General features: G+C 49.6%; 13 protein-coding genes across 13 annotated transcripts; 7 read left to right on the top strand and 6 right to left on the bottom strand.

The window, feature by feature from the left end:
- Window positions 1-32: 32 nt before the first annotated feature.
- On the top strand, window positions 33-2,354 carry N7509_008362 (uncharacterized protein; the record flags this gene model as incomplete). The annotated part of the gene is made up of 1 exon (XM_056632999.1): window positions 33-2,354. The coding sequence occupies one exon, from the start codon at window positions 33-35 to the stop codon at window positions 2,352-2,354; it is 2,322 nt and encodes a 773-aa protein (XP_056483619.1).
- A 20-nt stretch (window positions 2,355-2,374) lies between these two features.
- N7509_008361 (uncharacterized protein) lies at window positions 2,375-2,590 on the top strand (the record flags this gene model as incomplete). Its single annotated transcript, XM_056632998.1, has 1 exon — window positions 2,375-2,590. One exon carries the CDS (start codon window positions 2,375-2,377, stop codon window positions 2,588-2,590), a length of 216 nt encoding a protein of 71 aa, XP_056483618.1.
- A 412-nt stretch (window positions 2,591-3,002) lies between these two features.
- Window positions 3,003-5,333, bottom strand: N7509_008360 (putative respiratory complex assembly protein Rmp1; the record flags this gene model as incomplete). Its single annotated transcript, XM_056632997.1, has 1 exon — window positions 3,003-5,333. The coding sequence occupies one exon, from the start codon at window positions 5,331-5,333 to the stop codon at window positions 3,003-3,005; it is 2,331 nt and encodes a 776-aa protein (XP_056483617.1).
- Window positions 5,334-6,099: 766 nt separating this feature from the next.
- N7509_008359 (YoaK family protein) lies at window positions 6,100-7,133 on the top strand (the record flags this gene model as incomplete). Its single annotated transcript, XM_056632996.1, has 2 exons — window positions 6,100-6,316; window positions 6,397-7,133. The coding sequence occupies 2 exons, from the start codon at window positions 6,100-6,102 to the stop codon at window positions 7,131-7,133; spliced, it is 954 nt and encodes a 317-aa protein (XP_056483616.1).
- Window positions 7,134-7,769: 636 nt separating this feature from the next.
- N7509_008358 (DUF202 domain-containing protein) lies at window positions 7,770-8,689 on the top strand (the record flags this gene model as incomplete). The annotated part of the gene is made up of 3 exons (XM_056632995.1): window positions 7,770-8,157; window positions 8,235-8,518; window positions 8,597-8,689. The coding sequence occupies 3 exons, from the start codon at window positions 7,770-7,772 to the stop codon at window positions 8,687-8,689; spliced, it is 765 nt and encodes a 254-aa protein (XP_056483615.1).
- Window positions 8,690-8,939: 250 nt separating this feature from the next.
- N7509_008357 (Hydroxynaphthalene reductase arp2) lies at window positions 8,940-9,916 on the bottom strand (the record flags this gene model as incomplete). The annotated part of the gene is made up of 3 exons (XM_056632994.1): window positions 8,940-9,093; window positions 9,148-9,368; window positions 9,422-9,916. The coding sequence occupies 3 exons, from the start codon at window positions 9,914-9,916 to the stop codon at window positions 8,940-8,942; spliced, it is 870 nt and encodes a 289-aa protein (XP_056483614.1).
- Window positions 9,917-10,509: 593 nt separating this feature from the next.
- arp1 (scytalone dehydratase arp1) lies at window positions 10,510-11,136 on the top strand (the record flags this gene model as incomplete). Its single annotated transcript, XM_056632993.1, has 3 exons — window positions 10,510-10,588; window positions 10,612-10,667; window positions 10,735-11,136. The coding sequence occupies 3 exons, from the start codon at window positions 10,510-10,512 to the stop codon at window positions 11,134-11,136; spliced, it is 537 nt and encodes a 178-aa protein (XP_056483613.1).
- A 115-nt stretch (window positions 11,137-11,251) lies between these two features.
- On the bottom strand, window positions 11,252-15,411 carry N7509_008355 (uncharacterized protein; the record flags this gene model as incomplete). The annotated part of the gene is made up of 12 exons (XM_056632992.1): window positions 11,252-12,001; window positions 12,077-12,875; window positions 12,937-13,093; window positions 13,506-13,612; window positions 13,666-13,794; window positions 13,852-14,094; window positions 14,156-14,256; window positions 14,315-14,449; window positions 14,501-14,697; window positions 14,923-15,061; window positions 15,110-15,190; window positions 15,256-15,411. 12 exons carry the CDS (start codon window positions 15,409-15,411, stop codon window positions 11,252-11,254), a joined length of 2,994 nt encoding a protein of 997 aa, XP_056483612.1.
- A 446-nt stretch (window positions 15,412-15,857) lies between these two features.
- Window positions 15,858-17,208, top strand: N7509_008354 (M14 family metallopeptidase; the record flags this gene model as incomplete). Its single annotated transcript, XM_056632991.1, has 6 exons — window positions 15,858-16,252; window positions 16,308-16,569; window positions 16,624-16,681; window positions 16,747-16,776; window positions 16,926-17,086; window positions 17,149-17,208. 6 exons carry the CDS (start codon window positions 15,858-15,860, stop codon window positions 17,206-17,208), a joined length of 966 nt encoding a protein of 321 aa, XP_056483611.1.
- A 157-nt stretch (window positions 17,209-17,365) lies between these two features.
- N7509_008353 (alpha/beta hydrolase) lies at window positions 17,366-18,506 on the bottom strand (the record flags this gene model as incomplete). The annotated part of the gene is made up of 2 exons (XM_056632990.1): window positions 17,366-17,972; window positions 18,058-18,506. Coding segments are annotated over 2 exons (1,056 nt in total), but the record flags the coding sequence as incomplete, so codon positions are not given.
- Window positions 18,507-20,182: 1,676 nt separating this feature from the next.
- On the bottom strand, window positions 20,183-20,852 carry N7509_008352 (membrane transporter; the record flags this gene model as incomplete). The annotated part of the gene is made up of 4 exons (XM_056632989.1): window positions 20,183-20,305; window positions 20,348-20,455; window positions 20,590-20,608; window positions 20,638-20,852. 4 exons carry the CDS (start codon window positions 20,850-20,852, stop codon window positions 20,183-20,185), a joined length of 465 nt encoding a protein of 154 aa, XP_056483609.1.
- Window positions 20,853-22,527: 1,675 nt separating this feature from the next.
- Window positions 22,528-23,656, top strand: N7509_008351 (uncharacterized protein; the record flags this gene model as incomplete). Its single annotated transcript, XM_056632988.1, has 3 exons — window positions 22,528-22,735; window positions 22,801-23,204; window positions 23,258-23,656. The coding sequence occupies 3 exons, from the start codon at window positions 22,528-22,530 to the stop codon at window positions 23,654-23,656; spliced, it is 1,011 nt and encodes a 336-aa protein (XP_056483608.1).
- Window positions 23,657-23,706: 50 nt separating this feature from the next.
- On the bottom strand, window positions 23,707-24,891 carry N7509_008350 (uncharacterized protein; the record flags this gene model as incomplete). The annotated part of the gene is made up of 1 exon (XM_056632987.1): window positions 23,707-24,891. One exon carries the CDS (start codon window positions 24,889-24,891, stop codon window positions 23,707-23,709), a length of 1,185 nt encoding a protein of 394 aa, XP_056483607.1.
- Between the last annotated feature and the right edge of the window lie 424 nt (window positions 24,892-25,315).

The following is a 25,315-nucleotide window of genomic DNA, read 5'->3' as shown; positions in this document are numbered from 1 at the left end:
AAATATCCACAGGCAATCTCGAAGCCGCTCTCATGCTAGACTTGAAGTCTCGCGTCCGTGACGCGGAACCCAATTCCTCCACATCCGCATCCCCCACGATCCGCCCTCCCACAGCTACCTCGACTACCTCCACCATTCCGATCACCCCGATCACCCCTCGCGCATTCGACCCCCATGCCTCGCTGGTGCTCGTAGGCATTCGTGGCTGTGGTAAGCGCTCACTTGGATTCGTCGCCGCCACAGCCCTGAAACGTCGGTTCATCACCGAAGATCACTACTTCCGCGAGGCGACAGGCGTCACCCGACATGAATACCTCAAACAATATGGCAGCCAGGAGTTTCAGCGCAGAGATATCGAGGTGCTCAAATTGATGCTGGACAATCATAGGACCGGCTGTGTCATTGAGTGCGGACTCGGGAGTCTTACGCGCCCGGTTCAGGACTATCTTCGCCTCTATTCTCAGACAAACCCTGTCGTGCATCTCGTCCGCGATATCGACCGCATACAACAACTCCTCGGGTTAGAAGACCAGTCGGTTCGGCTTCTGCGCGAGGGTGATCCACTTCACCGCACTTGCTCCAATTTCGAGTTCTATAATGTGGAGGACCGGACGCGTGTCGGATCTGATGATGGTACTCCAGACCCACGATCTGCTGCTTATTCGTTTAAGCTGCAGGAAGTCAAAGAAGACTTCACCCGTTTTGTTCGCTTTGTCACGGGTGTCGATGTAAATCATTCGAGTTATGATTCGCCATTTGTCTTGCTAGAGACACCCCCGGAACTTCGGTCGTATACGCATGCCATTTTTATCCGCTCATCCGACCTCATCGCCGATAATGTCAATCTCCCAGAGCTGGAATCGGGAGGTGATGCCATTGAACTCTGCGTCGACCGCTGGGGCTCCGATATGCCGAATGTGATCAGCAAACAGGTCTCGATCTTACGACGTAATGCGCAGGCTCCTGTGATCCTTTCGGTAGACACATCTCGCACAGAGATCGGCGCGGCAGATGTGCCAGACTCGCAGTACTTTGACATACTGGAACATGGACTGCGACTAGGTGTCGAATACCTGGTCATCGACCTCGAACAGAACCCGACCCGACTCACTGAAGTGATCCGGGCCCGAGGAAAAACGAAGATCATTGGCCAGCGGGTGTTTGAGCCATCTTCAAATATCAAGTGGGAGGATGAGGAGTGCGTACACTCCTACCAAAAAGCAGAAAAGATGAACTGCCAGCTAGTCCGATTCCTGCGTGTAGCAACCTCACGCGAGGACAACGCGACAGTCCTAGAATTCACTAATCGCATTCGGTCAATGCCAGGCGAACATCCTCCCCTCATTGCTTATAATATCGGTCGCCTTGGACGAACATCACAAGTCTTTAATTCGATTCTGACCAGCGTGACCCATCCAGCCATCACCCGACCGGAGGAGAACGAGCGGGATGCGCAGATTACATCGCGAGACGCCGTTCGCGCGCTTTTCCAGAGCTACGTACTAGACCCGTTGCAATTTTGCATTCTGGGCGCAAATGTGGCATATAGTTTATCGCCTGCTATGCATAATGCAGCCATCCAACATTGTGGAATGAGCCATCAATATAGCATCCCCGACTCCCCGTCCCTTGCTATACTGGATCGCCTTCGTAAGGATCCCCAATTTGGAGGTTCTAGTGTTGTTCAGCCTTGGCGAGTTGACACCTACCACAAACTTGCTGCGAAGAGTCAACACGCCGAGGCCATCGGTGCTATCAACACGATCATGCCCTTACGAGGTTCCTCGGACGGCACCATCTACCCGCTTCGAGAGCAAGCCAGCCGACGGAACCAGGCTGGCCCGGTGCTCGGATGGTATGGAGAGAATACTGATTGGGTGGGAATCATGACTTGTATCACCCGGCACCTCTCCCCGCGTAACGCAATTAGTGCCAAAACCACAGGCTTGGTTATCGGTGCGGGTGGCATGGCCCGCTCAGCCATCTATGCTATGCTCCGACTTGGCTGCCGGAAGATCTTCATCTATAACCGAACGGAGTCTCGAGCTGACGAGGTGGCAAGACACTTCAACTCATGGGCTTCGTCCCAGGTTGATTCTGCTGATGTGGTGCGAGTCTTACGTTCCACCCTGGATGACTGGCCAGACGATGCCAATCCACCCAGCCTCATTGCATCTTGTGTGCCAGCTGATCCAGATCGAGATGAGAGCCCCGGCGAACTTCGAGATGCCTCTTCAATGGCTGGGAAGTCCGACCGGGGGTGTTGTTCTAGAAGTAAGTCATTGCCTGGGGTCCCGATTCTGAACAATTATTGTACTAACCCAACCGCCTCCAGTTGGCGTATAAACCACTAGATACCCCTCTCCTCCTCCAAATGCGTCGCATTCGGGCCGATACCGGACGCCCGTGGGTTCTTTCCGATGGACTGGAGAACGTCATCGAACAAGGCATTGCGCAATTCGAATTGATGACTGGTCGGAAGGCGCCTCGTCGACTGATGACTCTTGAGGTGCTCCGCAATTACGAGGGCGATGATGGGCGGTTTGACGAAAAGACCATTCAAGCCAGACTGGATGGTGTTTGTTCATAGATGGGAGTGGATCGTCTGGCAAATGAATCGATTCCAAGGCTATTGCTGCTGGGTTGACTAACCGGCCCCTTTCATCCTGTCAATATGGCTGCTCTAGCTTATTGGCTGTGATTGAGTGGTATCGGATGTTATACTGGCTTGGCGATGTGCTTTTATTGTTATTGTATAGCATAGAGATGAGTGAATGAATATGTACGTTTGGCAAGTTTGACTAGAAAAGAGTCTTCTAACATTGGGAGGAATGGATAGAAATTTACTAGTATTTTGTGTACGACAAATGTCGTTGATACATGATTGTGTCTAGTATACAGTTCTCCATGCAGATGCTTCCAGTCTATGTATGTGCCCAAAAAAGATGGAAAAAAAATATTAATACAGGGGAAGGGACAGAGGAAGAAAGGACGAAGGTCATCTATGAATCCTCGACCTCGGCCTCGACCTTGACTTCACGATTGGCAGATTTCACCTTGAATGCCATGTCGCAGGCCGCATTGTAGAATTCGTGATATTTGTGCTCCACAGAACGATGAAACTCTTCGACGTCAGCGTGTAGGTTGGCGTCAACCTGCGGAATGTCGACCGCCAAAGCGACCTCTGTCGCGAGTCTAGAGTAGAAAGGACCACTTTCATAGAAACGGTAACTCAATTTCCGGCCTTCGAGGTCATAGTATTGAAGGATGGAGCCGCGGACGTCCTGAAGAGGAGGATACATGTATTCCACCTCGAGGTTGTTTTCGAGCAAAACGTTCCAGATAGAATCACCAAGAACCTCTTCATCGGGGGATAAGAGAAGCCCACGGGGAAGCGAGACCTTGCAGAAGGGGGGTAGAGTGGCAGAGAGCAGGGAATCGGAAGAAGTAGAAGCGGAAGCGGAAGCGATATCACGGACTAAGGCTTGTTCGATGTCCCGAACCAGCTGCCTGTAATGGGGAGACTCGCTTAGAATCTCTTTTGTGATATCTCGATGGGCAGTGCGGGTGAAACGGAGGTCGACCGTGTTCTCGGGGAGAAGGTAGTCCACACTGCTTGTTTCAAGGATAGATTTCAAGCCTGTGATCTCGACGCTGTGGCCAGAATCTTCACCTTCTGATCCATAGAGAAGATATTCCACCTCAAGTTCGGGGGCGACTCCGACATATTCTGAGGATGGTTTGAGACGAAGTCTCCCAGTCCCTGATTTCGACTTGGGTTCTGGAAGAGACTCCAAGAAAGACGTCAAGTTGGGTACTTCGGTTGTAAAAACGCGAGTCATGGAAGATCTCCCCAGATCCGAGGCACTTAGAGTGGCTTCTGCATCTTCGGGCATTTGCTTCGAAGAGAAAAGACATCTACCAACGGTCGCTGTCACGGATTCGTGTATAGTAGCCCCATTCGAGGCTTCTCCCTTTGCCACAACCGAGTCCTTTCGAAGTAACTTCAGTAGCTCATTGGATAGCCGTGTCTGGTGACCGTCGAAGAAAGGCGCTCGCTCTGCCTCGGTTGATGTCGTCTGGGTGGACGAAATAGCCCATCGGAACCAGGCTTTGGACCGGTCCAACCAGGAAGGGTGCTGTAGAATTTGACTGTAGAGATTTGCCGGCTGCGAGGCGGGCATATATGTGGAGAAGGGAACGGAGGTCTGGCTCGCCTCAGATAGTGGATAGTTGAGGGTTCGGCGAGCATTCTCTGCATCCTGAATACTTTCTGAGAGGCAGAGAATTTTGGTGGGAATAGACGAAGAATCTTGCTCGATAGCCACGCTATAGGTTTGAGAAACCCAATCGATGAATGAACGCGTGAATAACTGAGCCGGGTTGACGGGTGCTTGAACACTGATGCCGGTTTTTTGCTCACGAATACGGGCCACGGCGTCTTGGATGACATCGCGGATCGATTCGCAAGCTTCCTGTTCGCCAGTAACTCTGACCAAACCGAGAGAACTAGTCACATCGATACTGGAAGAGTGGAGTTCGGCAACTTCATCGAAGGAGAAATGCGTGGAATTGAGTAGCACGGTAATTGAGAGCGGAGGGAGGCGAAGATCCAGCTGGCCAACCTCGCTGACCACCGAGAAATGCCAGCAGTCTCGAAGGATATGTTCTGCTAGAAGTAGCTTCCCCGTTAGTCCCTGAGCCGCGGCCAGTCGTTCGGTGTTGCTATGCGCGGTTGGACTGGCGTGCCAGAACGAGGAGGTTCCGGGCCTCCATGGATTTTCTCCTTTAACCTCTTCTAAGGCAGATTGTTTGCGAGCGGCGATATAGTCTGACAGTTGGTTGTAGGTGAAGGAAGTAGCGATGTCTGACCGGAGGGTTTCCCAGTCGTGCGATGGCAGCTTGGCAGCTTGGCCGGAGAACCGGCCAAGATTCTCAATGGTCTTGCGGATATCCTCCTCATCCAGAACCGCGGTCTCCTGGTCCAAATCATCCAGTATTGAGTCGACTGTGGTGGCATTTTGCTCGCGAGAATGCACCCGGCGAGGTTTGCGTGACCGAAGAAGCGATTTGGGGCGATTGGAGGAGATGACGGTGACACTGCCAGGCTCTCCTAAGGAATCGACCGTCAGCTGGACCTGGCGGGCCTCGAACCGTTGCGCGGGTTCGGGTTCGGGTTTCTTAGAGCGCGGTCGCGAAGGTCTCGGTGAACGGTCATCGGAGGTGGAGGTGGAGAAGGGGGAGCTCTGGTGACGAATGGGGTGGATTGGGAGGTTTGCAAATGCAGTAGGTCTTACCCAAAGGCGTTGGGCACACCTACGATGAGGACGCATGGTGGTGCATCGCAATGGAAAAGATAAAAGTTGATGGAAGATCAAGATGGAGATGGAGAAATAAACTCGTGGCCTGAGAAATCGGGTGTCAATCAGGTGTCAATCAGGTGTCATGTGATGCCTGATCTGTCAGGTGACGAGGCATCCATCACCCTCACCACCACCACAACTACAACTACAACTACAACTACAACTACAACTACAACTACAACTGTCACTCTTCTACTTTACGAGTCACTACTCACTGACTGTACGACTGACTACTGACTACTGACTATACTGACTATCCTCGGATGTGGTACTTCTTCATCACCCCCTCCGCTTCATTTTCGTGACCAAGACAATTATCTGCAGCCAAGGTCATGGCGGCCAGCGCGGTCTACGAAAGGTTATGTCTCAACTTCCATTGTGCCAACTTCAGCTGTTGCCCATGTGTGATTCAATGATGGAAGCACAACAGAGTGGACTCGATTATGCAGACCTCTATCGAACTCACCAATGGATGAGAGGAGTACCGCAGTTCAGTTTCAGCCCTACGACGCCCTTCTCCACCGCCGATCAGAGCAACTCCCACGGTTAAAAGTCAAAAAGAAACCCGCGGGCTTTTCGGCCATTCCCCGACTTTTCCTCAACTTAAACATTCTACCTTTTCTCCCTTTTCTTTCCCTCCATTTCTTATCTTCCCCTCTCTCAAAACCCCCCGGTCGGCCTTGTGCTGCTTCTCCCCCTTCCTCCTCCCTCCTCCTCACCGACCCCCCATCACCCAATGGAGAAAGATTCACAGCCCCCGGTTATGCCCGATCTCGAGGCGAGCCCCTCGCCCGAGCCCAAGTCTCCCCGTCAGTCATCGCTCATGCGCCGATGGAAGGAGACCGTGGACCCGGCCAATGCAGACTTGGTCTGTCTGCTGCTATGCTTTTTGACCGGCCTCTGTGATAGCAGTGCCTACAATGCATGGTCGTGTTTCTTGGGCATGCAGACCGGTAGGATTCCTCTCTTCTTCCCGAAAGTTTAACTTCTGCGCCGCATGCTGATCGTCGGTCCTTTTATTTTTGCTCGATAGGAAACACCATCTTCCTCGGTCTGGGTGCCTCCAATCAGCCTACCAGCAAGCCCTGGGGCTGGTTGAAGTCGCTTATCTCCATTGTCACCTTCTTCGCCGGTGCCATGATCTTCTCCATTATCATGCGCAGTGTTGGTGCCCTCCGTCGCGGCACTCTCGTGGTCTCCTTCCTCGTCCAGGCTCTTATTATTATTATTGCGGTCGCACTTATCGAAGCCGACCTGATCCCTCACAGCTCGGCCGATATGAGTCTGGACGGAGGGCCATTGTTCCTGGAATTGATCCCGATCGGTTTACTGGCTTTCCAGTCGGCGGGTGCCATGACCTGCAGTCGATCTCTGGGTTACAACGAGATTCCGACCGTGGTTCTGACCAGTGTTTACTTTGATATTGCGTCGGACCCCAAGATTACAGAGAAGCCGACGGGCAATGTGAAACGGAACCGGCGGATTGGTGGAGTGGTGTTCCTCCTGGTGGGTGCCATTGCAGGAGGATGGCTCAGTCGGAGTAGCGGTGGCATGGAATCGGCGCTGTGGCTTGCGGCTGGTCTTAAGGTTGTTGTGGCCTTTGGATGGGTGTTTTGGAAGGCAGCACCTGCGAAAATAGAAGGGATGAGATATACGAGTTCTGCCTGGACCGGTGGGATTAGTGGATTGCAAAGTCCACTTGCTAGAGAGATACGAAGTAGTACGAGTCCCAAAGAGCTTCTGTTTGACTCTGTAGATAGACTAGACTAGACACCTGCTAGACAGACGGCATATACTATAAACTAATAATTGATACACTACTTTTCTTTTCTTTTGGAACCCTAAAACCCTAAGCCTAAGGGTTGCTCAGTTATTTACTCTATCTGCTCTCTACTATTTACTATTTACTATTTACTCTGACTCTACTCTACTCGACTCTGTCACACGAGGCACCAAGTTCACCACACCATTCGACTCCACAGTGGATCACAATGGATCCCCTGGCGGTATTGACCAATGACACTCGAATTACCCTCACTTTGATTTATGCATTTCATTGGCAGTTGCTGGCAACATTCAGAGCAACAATGATGCCATCCGCATGCAGTGGAGTTGCCCTAGACTTTCCCTCGAGTGGTGGCAGTGGAGTGATGAATGCAGTTGACCTTCTCATCCTCCTCACTCTCACTCAGCCATATACAAACATGTCCATCGACAACTTCCAGCACAACTACACCCTCATCTCTCCAATCCCCAAGTGGAGATGACGGCTGCAGCCGATATCCGGGGAAGAGCCCGACTCAACCGAAAACCTGCTGGCCACCCCCGCAACTTCAACTCCAACTTCAACTCCAACCTCATCTCAGCCATGCGTGATGTCCTGGTACTGGTACACTTCTCTCCACCATGACCAACTCGTTCCAAGTTCCACTTCCCCATGAGGCATATCCACCGGACCTGGACCGACCCTCCAGTGCTGTTTTGCACGATAGCCGACCGCCTTCTCCGCGCACACACACCTACGCCGACGCAGATGCAGAAGCAGAAGCAGATGACCGTGAGGCGCTGGAGCTGCATCAAATCCAAACCCACGAGGATGCCGACCTGAACGAATCCTCCCCCTCAGTCTCGTCGGGTGAGGAGATCCGAATCACCACGCGCCGCACCCGCTCGCGCGCCAGTGTCCAGTCTACTCGTGCCCATCGGGGTAAGGACCCGTGGAGTCGGCTGTGTCGATTCTGGACACATCATGTTACCCTCACCGTGCCGCAAAAAAGCAATCGCGATCACTTTGGTGAGTCCAGCACAACCCCGCAGAGCTTCGAAACGAGCTTCGATCGATGCAAGCGGACCCGCTAACGGCTTTTCTAGCTCTGGAACGAACATTCCTCGCCTACATCCGCACCTCGGTGGTCATCGCCATGCAAGGGGTTCTGATTGCCCAGCTATTTCGTCTCCAGCGATCCAACCAGGACCAGGACCGACTGCGATTCTACCAGGTCGGGATCCCGCTTTCGGTGACCTGTCACTGCGTTGCCGTCGTCGTCGCTCTGATCGGAGCCTATCGGTTCTGGCGACAACAGAGTGCTATTGCCCGCGGCAAGGTGCATGCGGGTGGGTGGGAATTGAATTCGGTCGGCATTTTGTTATTCCTGGTGAGTAGAGAAAGCCATTTGCATATACGTGAGTTGTCTCCTGCCTGGCCACTGCTAATCAACAAAAAAACAAACCAGATCATCTTGGTGACGTTGGTGATCAGCGTGGTGATCATCGTGGAAATCGAAAAGAGCCCGACGAATCTCCTGAAGCGCCTCCTGCTATTCTGATCGAGACTGTCTGGGAATCTCACTCTAATGCCTGATGACAGCGACGAAACACGATTCCTTGCCATGATGTACAGTTAGAATAATTCGCAAAGTACAAGAAATACGATAATGAATCATTTCCCTCGAATTATTTCCATGGATTCTGCAGTAGAAAGATCTTCTGTTCAGCCACAGCATGGACAGACCAGTTGGAAATACACAAAAGAATTCTCAAGATCCATTTATTATACTGATTGATGACCATTTGCGTTCAATCTCGACCTTGAGTCTGTTCTATACATTTACCCCCCCCCCCTTGATCGCCTTCAGTCTCTCTTTCTCTTCGGTTTTCACCAACACCCGCCATCACAAGCCCTGGAGGTGTTTCTAAATATTCGCACCACCATTGCAAGGCAAAATTTGACCTGTTCCTCGTTAGTAACTGGATACCCCAACTTCTCTCCCTGCATTCCACATACCGTTGATCCATTCTCCGGCAGGACTGAGACAAGAATGCCACAATGCGCCCGATATCCGCCGGAACACCGCATCGCTTCAAGGGGCTACCACCAGCCAGTGCCGCCTCAATCTCCTCAATCGAAGAATCCTTGGTGCAGCCCGGGGCATACCGCCACGCGTTGCTCAGCCACATGTCGCTCTTCACGCCAGCAGGCGCAATCGCATTGACGGTGCATCGCTTCTTACCGAAATCCGCGGCGAAGCACCGCGTGAAGCCCTCAATGGCGCTCTTACTACCGGCGTAAAGGGAGTGGCCGGGACTCCCACGCCGGCGGCGATGGAGGACATCAGGACCACGCGCCCGCCGGGCTGGATGTAGTCATAGGCGTACTTGGCGACGAAGAATTGGGCGCGGGTGTTGAGGTCGAAGACGGCGTTGAAGTCGTCAATAGTGGTGTCGGCTAGGGATACGAACTTCTCCGTTCCCGAGTTGGACACGACAATGTCCAATTGGCCAAAGTGAGAGACGACTTCGCGGAAGAGGTTCTCGATGGCGTCGACTTTCGTCAGGTTGGCTTGGAAGGCTGCGGCGTGCACGCCCAGGGCCTTGATCTCGTTGACCATCTTGTCTGCCGCAGCCGTGTTGCCGGCATAATTAATAGCCACGGAGGCGCCCTTTTTCGCCAGCTCAAGTGCAATGCCAGATCCAATGCCTCGACTCCCACCGGTGACAAGGGCGACCTTGCCGGCGAGTTCCAGCTGAGCGGCGTTGGGATTGGTGACGACCATGATCAATTCAGAGATGGATGGCACAGGGGACGTGACTTTTAGGGGAATAGGTATAGATTTCGAAGAGTTGCAAAGACCACGATCTACTGGATAGCCTTGAACTTGTATATACTCGGACAATGGGAATTGTCGGATTCATACATCTGAAATCAGATACTAGTAATCCGGCCCCGGCCCATGTCGCATTTGACTCCCTCCACTACGAGTACTCATTGGGGAGTCAGTCCGCATTGAGACTCACTCAGTGGAAAAGGCTACACTACTGTGAAGCCACTAGAGGTGAACAAGGCTGCTTTCGAGTGCCGTTCGGCTCAACTAACAGGTTCCTTGCCGCATCCGGGGGGCTGTACGATCTGCATCGCGTGTGCAGGTCACATTGTGAGCCCGGTTGCATTCTGCCAAGCATTGGCATACAGAGTCGGATCCTTCTTAGAGGGACTAGATCTCGTTCATGCCGCATTTGGTGTAGCAATTTCGGAGCTGGATTCCAGGTTACACATCGCGATGTAGACTCCATCGCGGAGGTATACCTTCACACCAATCTCAACTTCATCATCGTACACTTTGTGATCAGACTCTTGACAAATTTCACTATGTCGCCAGCCATCAAAAACCACGAGCCTAATCTCGACATTAGCTTCCAAGGTAATATCAATTTCCCAGCCGAAGCCGGTCAGTATACTGACCATCCTTAGACTACCTGATCCTATCCAAGCTCGTGTTCGACTGGGCAGATAGCTATGATGCCAAGGTATAATTGAATGAATCTATTTCCCTTTATCCATGAATGCGTATCTTCTAACCGCAGTTACCAGCAGGACTGGGAACGCTTGCGTGGCATCATTGCCCCAACCCTGACGGTGGACTATACCGAGGTCGGTCTAAGAAGATGGGATGACATGTCTGCCGAGGAGTTTATGGGGATGGTCACGCATCCAGGCTTCCTCGGGGACCCAACAATCAAGACACAGCACCTTCTAGGCCAGACATGGTGGGAGAAGATCTCCGACACTGAGGTGATTGGCCATCATCAGCTGCGCGCCGCTCATCAGGTGTATACCGATGAAACCCTTAAAGAGGTCAAACTGCGCGGACACGGGCATGCGACTAATGAGCACTATTATCGCAAGGTCGATGGTGTTTGGAAATTTGCTGGATTGAAGCCACATGTACGATGGAATGAGCTTCGCTTTGATGAGGTCTTTAGAGGACTGGATTGAACTATGCCCGCTTACTTGAACTTGGAGGCCTGGTCGGAAATTATCTGATCTGTACCTAATATGAAATCTATTTATTCTTTTTCATAAGGGTTAATGGACTTTATTCACGGCGATTCTAAATGACGAGACCTTCTTTGATTTCGGCCAATATCGAAGACCAATCCAGGCGTTGAGCGATCTGATCTTCTCTCTCACACATAACTTCCACAAATTTCCTCGACCATGTATAATGATCGCCCCCGACTGTTTCGTAGTCTGCCAGCATTCTCACGGCCCATTCGCGATAGACTGGATCTCCAACTTCGATCGCGGCCATAACGAGCGGCAATGGCCAGAATTTGGTAGGTGGCGGTGTCACCTTTGAGCCCACTGGTCGTAGTGCTCTGAGTTGTTGTGTTATTTGTATGATATCGCGAGCATGCTGGTCCGCTGCGTGCCTTCGATCGCTTGGAACAAGACACCTGGAGTAGGAGATTTCAACGCTGTGATAGAGGGCACGTAGAACGAGATATGTGTACCGATTTCGTCCCTCTTGTCTACTTGAAGCAATATCTTGATCAATAGCTTGACAATATGAATCCAACTTGCTGCGAATATCTTTGACCATATAGCCAACGTGGGGTTTACCCTTGACTCTGGTGATTATATGCAGTAGGAAAGAGAGTCGAAGCATAAGTTCGAGAAGGGGGTGCTGCCTTTCGTCCGATTTTCGCTCCTCTTCAGGATAGGTGATGCTGTAAGCATCTTGTAGAGTTGTCGACGATACGCGGACTAATTCGACGATTTCCTCTTCACTGCCTATAGCCTGCAGGATTGCGCCCTCGCCTGCCTGAAATGCCGACGCTTTTCCATCAAGAATACAGAACTATCACAGTCAGCAGGTCTAAGAATAAAGACTGAAAACCAAAAGGGCAGGCAACGCAGAGCTGTAAGCACTTACCCAGGACAATACTCTCGCTTGGACTCCCGTCATCCTGTCCTTGAATTCCGGATTTTGTAAAACTGAGGCAATGAACCGAATAGTCATCAAAAGGGACCCCGAGCGAGCCAAGGCTAGATCCAAGAGGGCGAGAAAGAAACATGCAACAAAGAGAGCATCCCGATCATCATCGGCTTGTGAGGAAAGGTGGGATGAATGACTCACTATATCGCGCCAAGATTTGCAATCTGGAAGAGAGATGCCGTATTCTCTTGATATCAGAGAGATGCTATGATCATAATGTGAAATTGCATCGTTCAGTGAGGTCGCCTGTCCAACGAAGAAAAGGTTGGCTGATGTCCATGCCAACATCGCGGACAGTGCGATGGGATGACTTCTGGCAAAGCGATGATAGAAATATGTGTAAAATGTCCAGTCAGGCCGCTTAAACGAAAATCTTCCAGCAAGGGCTCTAGAATAATGTTGTGCTAGGAGATGTGTCGGAATTCCCTCCGTTCGGGGTCGTTTATTGGGTCGTCCTGGACCATTGTCTGTGAATGAACCTTGCTCGGGTGCTGAGGACGGAGTTCTCTTTTCAATACCGTCTGATGATCTATCTGGGTTTGGAGAGGACACCGATGCGCAGGTTTGCGGAAATTCAAGAGGGAAATTCCAAATTTGATCATCCAGGACTGGTAATTCTGGTAGCTCATCATCCCAGGAGGAAAGAAAATCCGCAAATAAGCTGTCGTCCAGGGAAAGTAACGCAGATGGGGTCTCTGTTTGGTCCCAGTGAGGTATATTGGAGACATTCCCAGACCTTCCGTGCTGGTTAGTTTATAGCATGGACATGCAAGGGTTGGCTGTGTGACATGACATACCCCGGGGACGGTGCAAGGCTCTGCCGAGTTGATTTGGTAGCTGGGATGGGATGCTGGAAATTGTCCAGCTCCCTGTATTCTCCGCAGCTTCCGGGGTTTACATGTTGGAACTGTAGAACACGGGGGGGAGCATCGTAAGCACATCGTAGATGAGACGCTTTGCATGTTGAGCAGCGGGGCCGTTTATCGTCACATTCTTTTCGACGTCTCACACAGGCCAGACATGTCATTTCTGATAATCTGGATTTTGAGCGCGAGGCAACAACCTGAACGTATAAGAGAGAAAGTCCGGTCTGGGTACGGGGTGCGGGGATCTTTTTTACGGAAGCATCTCACCTGGACTATTTAAAGTGGGGATCTGGTATGACTTATATTTTCCTTAGTATTTAGTTAACTCGCTCTCGCCTTTCAACGCCGCCAGTGGGGATCGCTAAACCAATCACCCGGGGCCACCAAGACTAGAACTGTTAGGTAGGATATATCTGAGCATCAGCAAAAATTTATACTACTATGCTAATTGGGAATTCAACTACTAATTATGATATTCCCTCATAGAGCGTATCTAAAACTGGGATTTTCCATGTCCGTCAAGTCCATATCGTCTCCACTGCCCGACGAAGGCACAAAATGAACATCCTGTGCGTCTCGGCGTTTGTTCTCTTTCGAATATAGAAATCTGTCAACCATCAGTATGAGCCTTTCAAAGAGAGTTAAAATCGGAACTCTGACCGGAGGATCAGAGGAGCGATAAATAGAACACCGAAAGACACAATCATGGCGATAATGGCGGTGGGGTATCCTTCTTTCTCTTCCTCATCACGAAAGCACTGCGGTGCGATAATGTTGCCCACACAGTATCTATCACTGTTAGTAGAAAAGAAAAAGTGCGATCTTGGAGTTCACGGAAATGCTCACCCTAAGAAGAGAAGAAAGGTGACGGTGGTTTTCTTAGTGTACCCAGCAACATTTCCACCGATAACAGAAAATGAAACTGCGAGACTGGCGGAGTTGGTGTAAATGACCCAAACCGAGGCAACTCTCCCCCATTTATGGACACTTGGCAAAGAGTAGACCAAGGCAGTTCCTATTATAGACGGAATGACACAAAATGACATGGATACAAGGCGCGCGTTTGTGACTTTGGTTGAAACGATACCACTGCATGAAACATTGTCAGTTAATCATGTGGTCACAAGTGTCCCGTAACGGTCCAACTGACGCGATTAAAATTGATATAATTTGAACTACGTGTGACGGAATGCCTATCAGTTGAGTCTGAACAGCTGTAAACCCAAACCCCTTGATGAGAAGACTGCTGAACTGTGCCGCCAATATCGTCAATGTATGACAAGGTTTCAAGGACACATGAAATACACACATTTGACAGTGATCCAGCTGGAATGGTATTGAAAATCCCGATGATAAAAAAGACGTATGTCTTGAAGTCCGAAAAAGCTTCCTTGACCTGAGACCACTTCCAGTTTGATTGAACGGAGTGGCCGATCGAATGAGTCTATGGTGTGATGTGTTAGTCAAGCATATGTGTTGAGTGTGCAGGTCTTACACTTAAACTTGACATCAACCGATCCTGCTCGGACAAGAATGATGCCATTTCCGGGGATGCTGGAAAGGCGTATGCGAAGAAAATACCCCAAAGTGCGGTTACAGAGCCAAAAGCAATGTACAGCAAGCGCCACGAAGCTATTTCGGTATGGGTATTCCCAAGGGCATAACCTAGCAAGCCTCCAAATATCCCGAAGACTGGAGTACCGAGAAACCAAAGTACCTGCCTGATAGGTTGCTCCTTTGGAGTATACCAATGCGCTAGGGAGGTGTGAGTACGGGATGGATGTACACTGCTGAGAGGAACATACCTGTGATGACGACAAAACATGGGGCAACGACAGATTCCAGGGCCCCCAAGACAAAACGATTTATCATAAGACCGGTAAAGCTGACACAGAAGTTGGTCATGACCACGCATACCCCCCCAGGCGAATATGAAGAACCCGAGATATACGGGAGTGGAGAAAGAGTTAAGGAGGCCAGCTAGCGGATACTCAAACACCATATACCCGAAATAGAAGATTGAGCCTACCCAGCTGTATTCCTGTCCTTTGAGATGCTACTAAATGTTAGCGTGGCGATTCTAGAAGAAGAGCGAGGGACTCACAGTATCATTTCGAAAGGTGAAGACAGCGGCGTATCCGAGCAAGGCTTTGTCGAGGAATTGTAGTCCATAGGTAATAAACATCTGGCAGATAATGTGATGAGTTAGATGGCAACAAGAGAGGACCGTGGGGATGTTACTCAACTGACCAGAGGTACAATGCGCATGTCCAATTTCCGCAAAATGCGAGATCTGTGCAACGTAACTTGCTCATCGGATGCATCTGTTGCCAGAGACTCCAGCTGGGACACAGACCCTTGGGGAACGAGGGAGGATTTCTGGAGATCTTGATCGGTGGCAGGCATTTTGGCGAATTTCAACCTAAGAGGATAGATATGCCGTTTTTCCCTTGGCTTTCTACAGTTGGCGAGGGAAATGCTAGACTCGGGTCTTTTGTGAGAAGAGGGAGGGAGCGAGAGGATGAAGGGAAGAAATAGTTTCTCAGTCCCAACTCCCTTTCCCTTCTCAGTGAAGGCTGGGATTATTCACACTGGAGAGGCGAGTTGATAGCGGCGAGCAAAGTCTGGGGAAGAAGTACGCCGAATCGTCCATTTCAGGCCGAATGAGCGATCGCTGATTTCGCCCAAAGGGGAAATTTCCGCGACAGGCCGAGCACCCAGGAGGTGAAGGAATCGACAATTCCCTTTAAACTGGAAGGTGAACGAGAGAGTCGAAAGAAAATAAATCCAAAATTAAGACTGCAAAAACAGAAGAAGAGAAAATCATGTCTCCCTTGTTTATCGAATCAAACATGACCGGCCCTGGCCCCTGGACACACAAAGGACCAACCGACATATCGACAATTGAATCCCTTGACATCGAAGACTTCGCGCCCGGAAAGTTTGAGAAGTTTTGGCTCAACATATCTGTCTCTGCACTCGGGCCAGTCAATGTCCCTGTTTTCGCATATCGCGGTTTTGCTCCTGGCCCGACCGTGGGAATCATTGGCGCGATTCATGGTAACGAGGTAAATGGGATCCCAGTGATTCAACAGATATTTGCGCGTCTTGAGAAATCGTTGCGAAGCGGAGGCGTAGTGGGGACAATAACAGGTACTCTTATCGGAATTCCTGTACTCAATGTACCGGGTTTCTTGGATTCCGTTCGCTCGTTTGATGGTCACGACCTCAATCGACTCATGCCTGGGTAAAACCCTCACCTGTCTTCAACTTCAAACCTTAATTAACTTAATATCATCAAGCAAATCCAATGGAGCTGCACCGCAGCAATATGCCTACCGTGTCTTCCACGAGATTGTCACGAAGTTGGACTATGTATTCGATCTTCACACAGCATCCGTCGGTCGACAGAACTCGTTGTATGTTCGCGCTGATATGAACGATGATAATATCAACAAAATGGCAACCGATCTCAGTCCTCAAATAATCGTGCACAACTCGAGTCCAGGTGGTTCGCTCCGTGGATGTGCCCAGCAGAATGGCATTAAAGCACTGACAATTGAGGTATGTTTTGGATGCCTGCTTAGTTCAACAACGTATCTGACAACAATGTTTCAGATTGGCAATCCGAGCACTTTCCAGCATGATCTTATCATGAGAACTGTCGACGGCATTTGTAATACTCTGACGCTTCGATTGGGATATCCGCTCTTGTTCGATCACTATGCTACCCAAGTGCAGCAACAGAGTCCAGTCATTTGCTGCCGAAGCGTAAGCGCAAGAGTCCTTTCCGCTGAATGTGCATTATTCTAATGGGGCTCGCAAAGTATTGGCTATTCTCGCAAACCGCAGGGATCCTTCAAGGCAAGTGAGGAGATATGGAGCTGGGGTATCTTAGCATTTACTAACAGCGAGGCTAGTCTACAAGAAGGTAGCCGAGACTCTGAGAAAAGGGGAAGTTATAGCAGAGATACATTCCGTATTCGGGGAGTTACTCCAGCGTATTGTCGCTCCTGACGAGCATGACACAGTGATTATCGGCCTGGAATCCAACCCTGTCGCTAAATTGGGCAACCGAATTGTGAGTTTCTGTTGGCTCTTCCTGCTGTATCCATCGATCAAATAATCATCATTGCTTCTTAGGTCCACCTTGGTGTCATTGGGAATGGCTTTCTGGAAGTGGTGAACGATGGTCATCTCTAATACTGTCGACGAGATGAAACAGAAAGTTTAAATAGACTGCTTAATCAGTCAATAGTTCATAGAGTTGTTTCAAATTTTAGGGACATTCATTCAAGAGAAAATTCTAAGAAATTCTAAAATCTATGCAATTATATCTATTTTCGTGGTCGCTCATCACTCAACTCCAGAAAGCCTTTTGAAGGGCATCGCACATCAGGGTAATACATCGCTTACCCTCAGACAAAGCACCATCCATGGCCAGGAAAGGATGCGGCATGCCCTTCATGACCTGCAAATCAACCTCGACGCCGGCCTGCCGCAGCTTCTCGGCATATTGCTCTCCCTCAGTCCGCAACACATCCAGCTCACCCACCATTACCAAGGCTGGCGGGCATTGCGCGTATCCATCGGCATAGAAGAGCGGGCTGGCCTCCGGGTCGGTGCGATCGGCGTGGTTGGGTAGATAGTGATCGCGATACCAGATCATCTTCGGAGCAGGCAAGGCCGGGGTGTGCTCGTAGCGACGATATGAGTCGTTGTTCTCGACAGTGGCAGTGTTATCGGTCACCGGGACGGAGAGCAGCTGAGCCTTGAAAAGAACGGGCGGCGAAAGCGTCAAAGCCTTGTGAGTCATGATGGCTGCAAGGTTTCCACCAGCTGAGGAACCACCCGTCGCAAGTTTGGACTTGTCAATGCCAATGGTCGCAGGGCCTTCCTGGACCAGCCACAATAGGGCTTCCCAGCAGTCGTGGACGGCGGCCGGCCAACGGTTTTCCGGGGCGAGACTGTCGGAGGACAATCAATATTAGATCATGAATTGCCCATTGAGAGATAGAGATTAATTGCTGGGACAGGAGTGGCCGAACTCACCGGTAATCAACTGTCACAACGACACAGTTGCCGCGAACGCAGAGGTTGGAGCAGACAACGTTCTCAGTGTCGATATTTCCCAGAACCCAGCCACCACCGTGGAAGTAGAGCATCACCGGCCACCCGCCAAGGGGAGCTTCACCTTTCGGGGTGAAGACGCGGATGGGCACCGAGGGACCCTCAGTTGCTCGGCGTGTAACAGAGATATCCTTGGTAGAACCAACTTCCAGCATGGGACCAGCGCCAGGGATCAGGACACCACCAGTGCGCGATGCGGCCACGGGCTGCAGATGAACCTGCTGATTATTGATGACATGTTCGTTGTAGAAGGCGACATACTCCGGGTCCAAGAGATCCTTGACGGAATCGTGAAGAGGATAGGGAGGTTGTGGGCCGGCCATTTTGGATGCAATTCTGAAGGTTCTGAAGGGATCTAGATTGAGGAGGCCCTTCGAAGGAAGATACAAATGAATTTAAATGGATTGGATGGATTTAAAGACGAAGATGAAATCCCGGGGAAGACGATGGAGTCATAAATGCCCCGTTGGATTCTACCCCCCACGCGACCGCGGGATGCGGGGAGTGCCAAACGAAGAGGGGCAGCAATTCGGATGATTCCAATGATTCCAGGGTTATTTGGAGGGGTCCACCGTACCAGAACCCCATAACCCACCACAACTGGTTCAGGAGGGAAGAGAAATAAGAGTCCGAGAGCCTCCGAGTGGGAAGCGATCGGCGGATGCAACACGCCCCTGCGACTCTACGCCATTTGTGCTCCATAGAACACTCGGCGATGCTCCGAGTGGAACTGGTACTAAGTAGATTAGGGGGAAGTAGTGTAGAGAGGAAGATACCATAGGTAATTACGCCATAACGCAACTGGAATACTGTCGAATGGATACCTCTCGCACTAATGGACACGACATCAAAATTGAAACTCCAACTGTTCACCTGCTACTGTATACTAGTAGCTAGAATGCTAACTATACTAGTTACTACTAGTACTACTAAAATAGTTATTCCAGTAAACATTCACGTTGAAATATCTAACCACCGCTATAGTAGTTATATTCTTTCAGTTTTGAGTCTACGATTGGGTGTAATGAATTAGTTCGTGTGATTAACGAATATTGGAATGGGCATATCTTCAGTGAGCCCTGTCTGTACCCGTATGGCCAGACAGATGTGTCATTTCCCTCCCCCTTGCCTCGCATCTTCATCTAGCGGTGAGATCGGAGGATCTGTCGATTTGCACAGTCATTGGAAGCTTACATGCTTGTCCTTACAGATTGTTGCGGTCAGCAAAGCTTGCTATTCCATGAATACGAAGAAACCATGTGTGTCAAAATAAATGCATTAATTCCAAGGGATCTTATTGGTGTTCCATTATTAAGTCATTATTATTTCGTTTAAGTGACTGAAAATGCGATATACGGTTTAAACTAGCCAGATCATTCCCTCGGTTACTAGTCTCACTAGCCATACACCACCAGTACTAGTAATATACTATGCAGCTGCACGAACTCTCATCTCGTACGGTAATGCCAGGAACGCAATTCCTGCTACAACGAACAGCGCTGGGGAAATCCAGATCTGCATGCTAGTTTCCACGCCAATGTATGGCGCGATGATTGGGGCCATTAATCCAGAAAGCCGATTAACTAGAGCCACAAGACCATTTCCAGTACCACGGATTGGAGCTGGGAATAATTCAGGTGTATATGAATAGAGTAACCCAGAGACCAGGTTTTGGAAAAAGGCAATGACACAGGAAAATCCAAGAACACTGGCGGGGGTATTGGCCCTAGTAAAGAGGAATAAGAAGACACCAGTAGAAACACAAGCGATGGCACCTGTTCCCTTCCGTCCAACGCGTTTCATCTCAACGGTGTAACCACCGATGATGGAAGCCGGAATTCCACAAACGGCTTGAATGGCATAGTTGCGATATGTTTCATTCAATGACCCCCCCACCGGAGCTCACACCTTTAGTCTCCAAGTAGATGGGTATGAAAGAGTTGTAAAGCGGGTACGCTATTCTGATTCTACACCACAGAAATAACATTATGGAAGTGGAAAGCGCTATTTTGGGGGTAGAGAATAGAGCTATGACCCGGTGAGGAGCCTAAGCCTTTACTGCACGACGGATGATATTGTTAGATACGGGCGAAGAGTCAGCGGACACGGTCTCATCTGGTTCCGAACTTTGCAGTCTCGCCGAGACAGCCTCAAAGTGATCAACAGTAAGCTAGGTGGTGGTTTCATCCCTCTCTGCTATGTTTTGGATAACTTCCGTTGTTTCCCTGTCTCTACCCTTGCCTAAGAGATACTTGGGAGTTTTATGAATGCGGAAAAACAACTGAGCAAAGAATATGGCTAGAGGCAGACCACCAAATGTCTAGTAAGAATAGCGCTAACTGAGATTGTTTTGAAATGCGTATTCCGTTGCTGAGGAGCATGTGAAATTAACGATCAATGGCCTAGTTAAAGGTTGAGATTTTGAATATATAAATGGGTAGACAGTAATCTTACTAAGCTACGAGTGCTGCTACTGTTTGTCTAAGAGACTAGAACCCAGACTACATAGTCAGTAGGTACTGGTGTGTTGTAGGTGTGAACTTGAGAAATATGGCGCTGTCAATAGGTTGATTTCTGCTACTTCTAAGTCTAATGACTGTACAGAACAGCGAAATTGCAAAAAAGGTTGGACTTTCCGCTCCTACCAATCCGCTAATACCCGTAATCAGAAGTGTGACATTGAATGCAGGCCGTCGACCAATGAAATCTGCAGTCATTGGCCATACACTAGCTCCTATTATAAGGCCTGCATATTTGGCTACCGTCAAAACGCAATTTGGTTGACTGCAAACTTCTTTTGTATAGGGGGATTGATGATGGTGATAGCTTGCATCTAGAACTGTGTAGTATTGGTTTATCAGAATGGAATCGTGATATCAGGGTTCAGGGGAAAGAAATTGCATATGTTGTCGATGAACCAACCTAAACCAGTGGTCAGGAATACCATCTATTGATAACGTCCTATCCCAAGGTCGATTAAAGCCTCATTGAGAATAGCAATCTTTAAATCATAAATCTCATCTGCACCAGGCTGAACATTGCGTGTGTCAATTCCACGGTAGCTAGCATGGCCTGCTCCCGCTTCCTTGGTGCACCTGTGATGCCGCTCTAGATCCTTCTCATCTCGATTGGGGTGAGAAACTTGTACCGTTCTTGGCTGATCATCTCCAGGGAGATTCAAGTTCCGAGTAGCTATTCGAGGGTCTGTTGTGTGTTCGGTGACTGAGAGGATTACCCGCAACGTTACTAGTAAGACCCGAGGCTGCCCAGGTGTGAAATACTGGCTTCAGGTTTAACTTGAAAACCAGATCGAGATCCATTTCAGGTTTATGCCCAGGTGGGCTAGGCAACTTGAACGGAGCCCACCCAGGTATATATATACTCCCTACGGTACTAATAGTACCCGCCCACCTCAATCGGTTATCCATTTTCACTTGGGTCCAAACCGTAGGCACAGAGAATACACGATGAGGGGAAAATTCGGATGCGAGAGCGTACCACCTCCACAGCCCCCCCTCACCCTCCAAGCATCACCATGAGATTTGTGGAAAGATTGAAAATTCGGGGGTTGGATTTGAATTTTTTTCGCTCAGGCCTCGGCGGCTCGAAGGGTTTGTTTTGAGAAAAGTGACGCGGAGGGCCCGACCAACCGCCTGGGAAGAATCTTAAAATTAGGATAATATGGAGAAGAATTAAAGTACTTTTTGAACTGTCTTGTGACACGGCTATTTGTGGCGGTATTTCCTATGTTTTAAAACCCTGACACTTGGGGAGCCCATGGAACCATTCGTATCTCTGCCGCGGCGGGATATTCCCAAGAGCCGAGATCCTGCCGAGATCCTTTACCTTGGGACTGCATATGTTGGCGTGCTGAATAACAACTTGCTATACCAGATAATGGCTCAACATATGCAGGATAGTTGGTCTGAAAGGACTTCATATGCTGCTTCTATGTTGGTCACGAATTGTCGGCACTTCGGAACCAAAAGTCAAATGATATACCCCCCCAGGCCCGCAGTTGGGCTAAAGATTTTGAGTCTAGAGTGACCTGTTCGGCGGTTAGAATATCCATTTGGGGTTAAGATCAACTCGAGGTGATGTTGAAGTATCAGGCTGGAAAATTAAATTCAGTCTCTCGCTGAACACTCCAAATCAACATGACTTAAATGAGGTTTATTTGTCTTCATTTGTTGGCGCGGTTTAAATGGCCATTTTGGGGAATTCGGCGCTGAGTATAGATGCTTTACAAGGTTTTGGTAAGTGTGCTTAAGCAGCTATAAATTATTCAAGTAGTCTTCACAAATTTGTAATGTCAGATTTTCTTTCCCGATTGTCTTTTTCAAATAGTTTCATTCTAAAACAACTAGGCACCCTCAAGTCGACTGTCTAATCATGGCCCCATCATTATGTACCGACGACATGACTGGAACCGGCAAAAGTGGACCAGCCAAGTTCAATTCTAAGCAGCATCTTGCCTACTCACCACCATCAGATATACTCCAAATGAAGGATCTTGGTCAAAGCCCCACTGAACTTTCCCCGGTGGCCTCTACTGAGCCTTTCCCCTTGCTATCCCATGACGCCATTATCCAGCATCGCCGTGAGATTTTTAGTGGTGATGTTCTGGACAACTGCATGCATCATACCCGACCTGGATCTGTTCAGATCCGGGAATGGCTCCTCGTTATGCGTCCTTCATCCATGAGTTTTGGCACTCACCCGAGGTTTTGAAGATTATCAGTGACAATGCCGGGGTTGACCTTATTCCTGCGATGGATTATGAGATCAGCCACACCAATGTCCAGCTAGGACCTGGTGGTCTCGATGCTGTGCGCAAGACTCCTCTGGAGCCACCCGCGGCAACCGAAGAGGCTATTTCCGAATTCGAAAAGGACAAGCCCCAGACTCGAGCTGTCACTGACCAGACCAGGCCGATTATTGAGTGGCACCGTGACTCCCACCCTTTTGTATGTGTTGTGATGCTGTCAGACGCCCGGCACATGATTGGAGGAGAAACCGAGCTGAAGAAAGCCGACGGATCGACTCTGAAAGTCAAAGCCCCTCAAATGGTTCGTTCAATATTTCCTGTCGAGCCTTGTTACCCAACTATTAACAGAGATAGGGTTGTGCTGTCATCCTGCAGGGTCGTTATATCACACATACTGCCGCTCCAGCCGCGAATATGCCGGAACGCGTCACAATCGTGACATCCTTCCGGCCAAGGAACCCGACTCTCTTGGACGAGACTACCAATTCCAATGTTAGGAATAAATCCCACTTGACAGAGCTTTACTTCCAGTGGACGACATATCGACTGGATGTACTGGCTCAAAGAGCACAGATTGCGGCGAAGGAATTGCGAGAGATGTATGAGAAGAATGTGAATGCGTCCGATCCAGAAGGGAAAAAAGGGCTATGTCGAGTTGAGACCGTGAACGTGAAGGCTGTTGAGGCTTGGGTGGAAGTTCAGATGATGTACATGAAGGAGACACTGCATGAAATGCGACCATTGGGTCAATAGGGGTCGTTGTTGGGATCGTGTGTAGTGTGATGTTGCAAGCCTAGTCATACCTATCCGAAGAGAAATACATCATCGTCATAACCATCATCGCTACGAAAGTTTGCATTAAATGAACTTAGCAGAGCAGACCGATTCCATCCCTTGATAATGACCTCTCGTACACGTTCGAAGTGTTTCATTTGGAAACGCTGTTCCAACGCCCTTAGTCGATCGATAATATACTCCCTCTCGGAGCCTTTTGCAGCAGTAAGCTCGGGACCAACGATGCCGATTGGCCAAAGCAGAACATTCTCAAACCTCGATCCATCTGGTAATTGAGAAATGAGGGATGTAGCATGGCAGGCTAGGTCTACCGTCTTCAACCCACACTGAGACAAAGATTGACGCCCTTGCCGGCGACGCAGGCATTGTCTTAGATACACCTTTGCCGTATCCATGTAAAGCGACTTTATAAGGGAATAGCTTTCCACGTCCATCCTGTTGGTCCTTTGATCGATATCCGGAATCTGGATGTTTTTGACAGAGGGTGCCGGGTTTGATGAAAGGCGAATACCTAGTAAAGAAAAGCTAGGAAGCCAATCAAGTCGGCCATCCCAGGCATCGATGCATGCATCGGAGACTGTCTCTATCCCGGCACTTATTTGAGCTACCAGATAGGGGTAATAGAAACGACCGTACTTGGTCGAATCATCATTCCATTGCACGGGTGGAGCTTGGATCATGCCTTCGACAAAAGGAATATTGGATATGAGTTCAGCGCTCTTCGCTGGCCGTAGGTAAAACTTCGACAGGGTGGATTTCCTTTGGGCTGTGGAGTGTAATAGATCATTGTATAAGAATAGGTGGTGAATAAACTCAAACGCTTGTCTTTGCTGATCCCCGCGCTGCATCGAAACGAGGATTCTATAATTGCCAGGGGACTCAAGACGGTCGAAGAGCACGGCTAAAAAGGCCAAATGTGGCATCCAATTCGCTTTACCATCCCCTACAAGCTTCTCGTAAAGCAGGAGGCAGATACAGCATGCTAATATTAGGAGAATATTGTTGCTATTCGACTCATCTGTTGATGATTCTCCTGGACTCGAGTTCTTCGGATCCATCAGTGATGCCGAACAGCTTAACATGTATCTACAACCTTCTAAAGCACGGTGGCGCGCCCGAAGTGTAGCCTTGGCGATGTTTGTGTCATGGTGGGCTTCAAATTGCGCTCCACTCAAAGCCAGAACCGCACTCATTACAGCATGATGCTGCGTTGCGAGGGGGAGAAGAATAGAGAGAAAGGGATTGGTTGGACCGGAGAATGTCGGATAGATACGGGAAAATCGCTGGATGTAATGTTCTAATAGAAAATACTCGTGGGTGGTCAGCCTCTCCAACGTGGGAAGGCGAATCTGAGTAATGAGCGCCGTGCCCACATGGCTATCCGATATTGGACAATATTTGCTGTCAACTTCACCTAAATCGGAAACTGCATTGTCGGATTTCAGCCTTTTGTTTGGGGCGATGCATTCTGATCTCGATCCTGGGGTTGCGTTTGGAGATGTTTTCCGTGGGCCTCGTCGCTGCATTCCTTTCCTCCTTGCATCATCCTCCCAGACGAGTTTCGTGCCTCGGTCGCAAACCAGTCCCAATCTGACGCAGCTTTTGCATGGGAAGCTT

This window comes from Penicillium cosmopolitanum, assembly GCF_028827165.1.
Source record: "Penicillium cosmopolitanum strain IBT 29677 chromosome Unknown utg000009l:1.0-9042332.0:1.0-9050551.0, whole genome shotgun sequence".
Classification (NCBI taxonomy): Eukaryota; Fungi; Ascomycota; class Eurotiomycetes; order Eurotiales; family Aspergillaceae; genus Penicillium; species Penicillium cosmopolitanum.
Note: the sequence above shows the minus strand (reverse complement) of the source record. Positions and strands in the feature narration are given on the sequence as shown.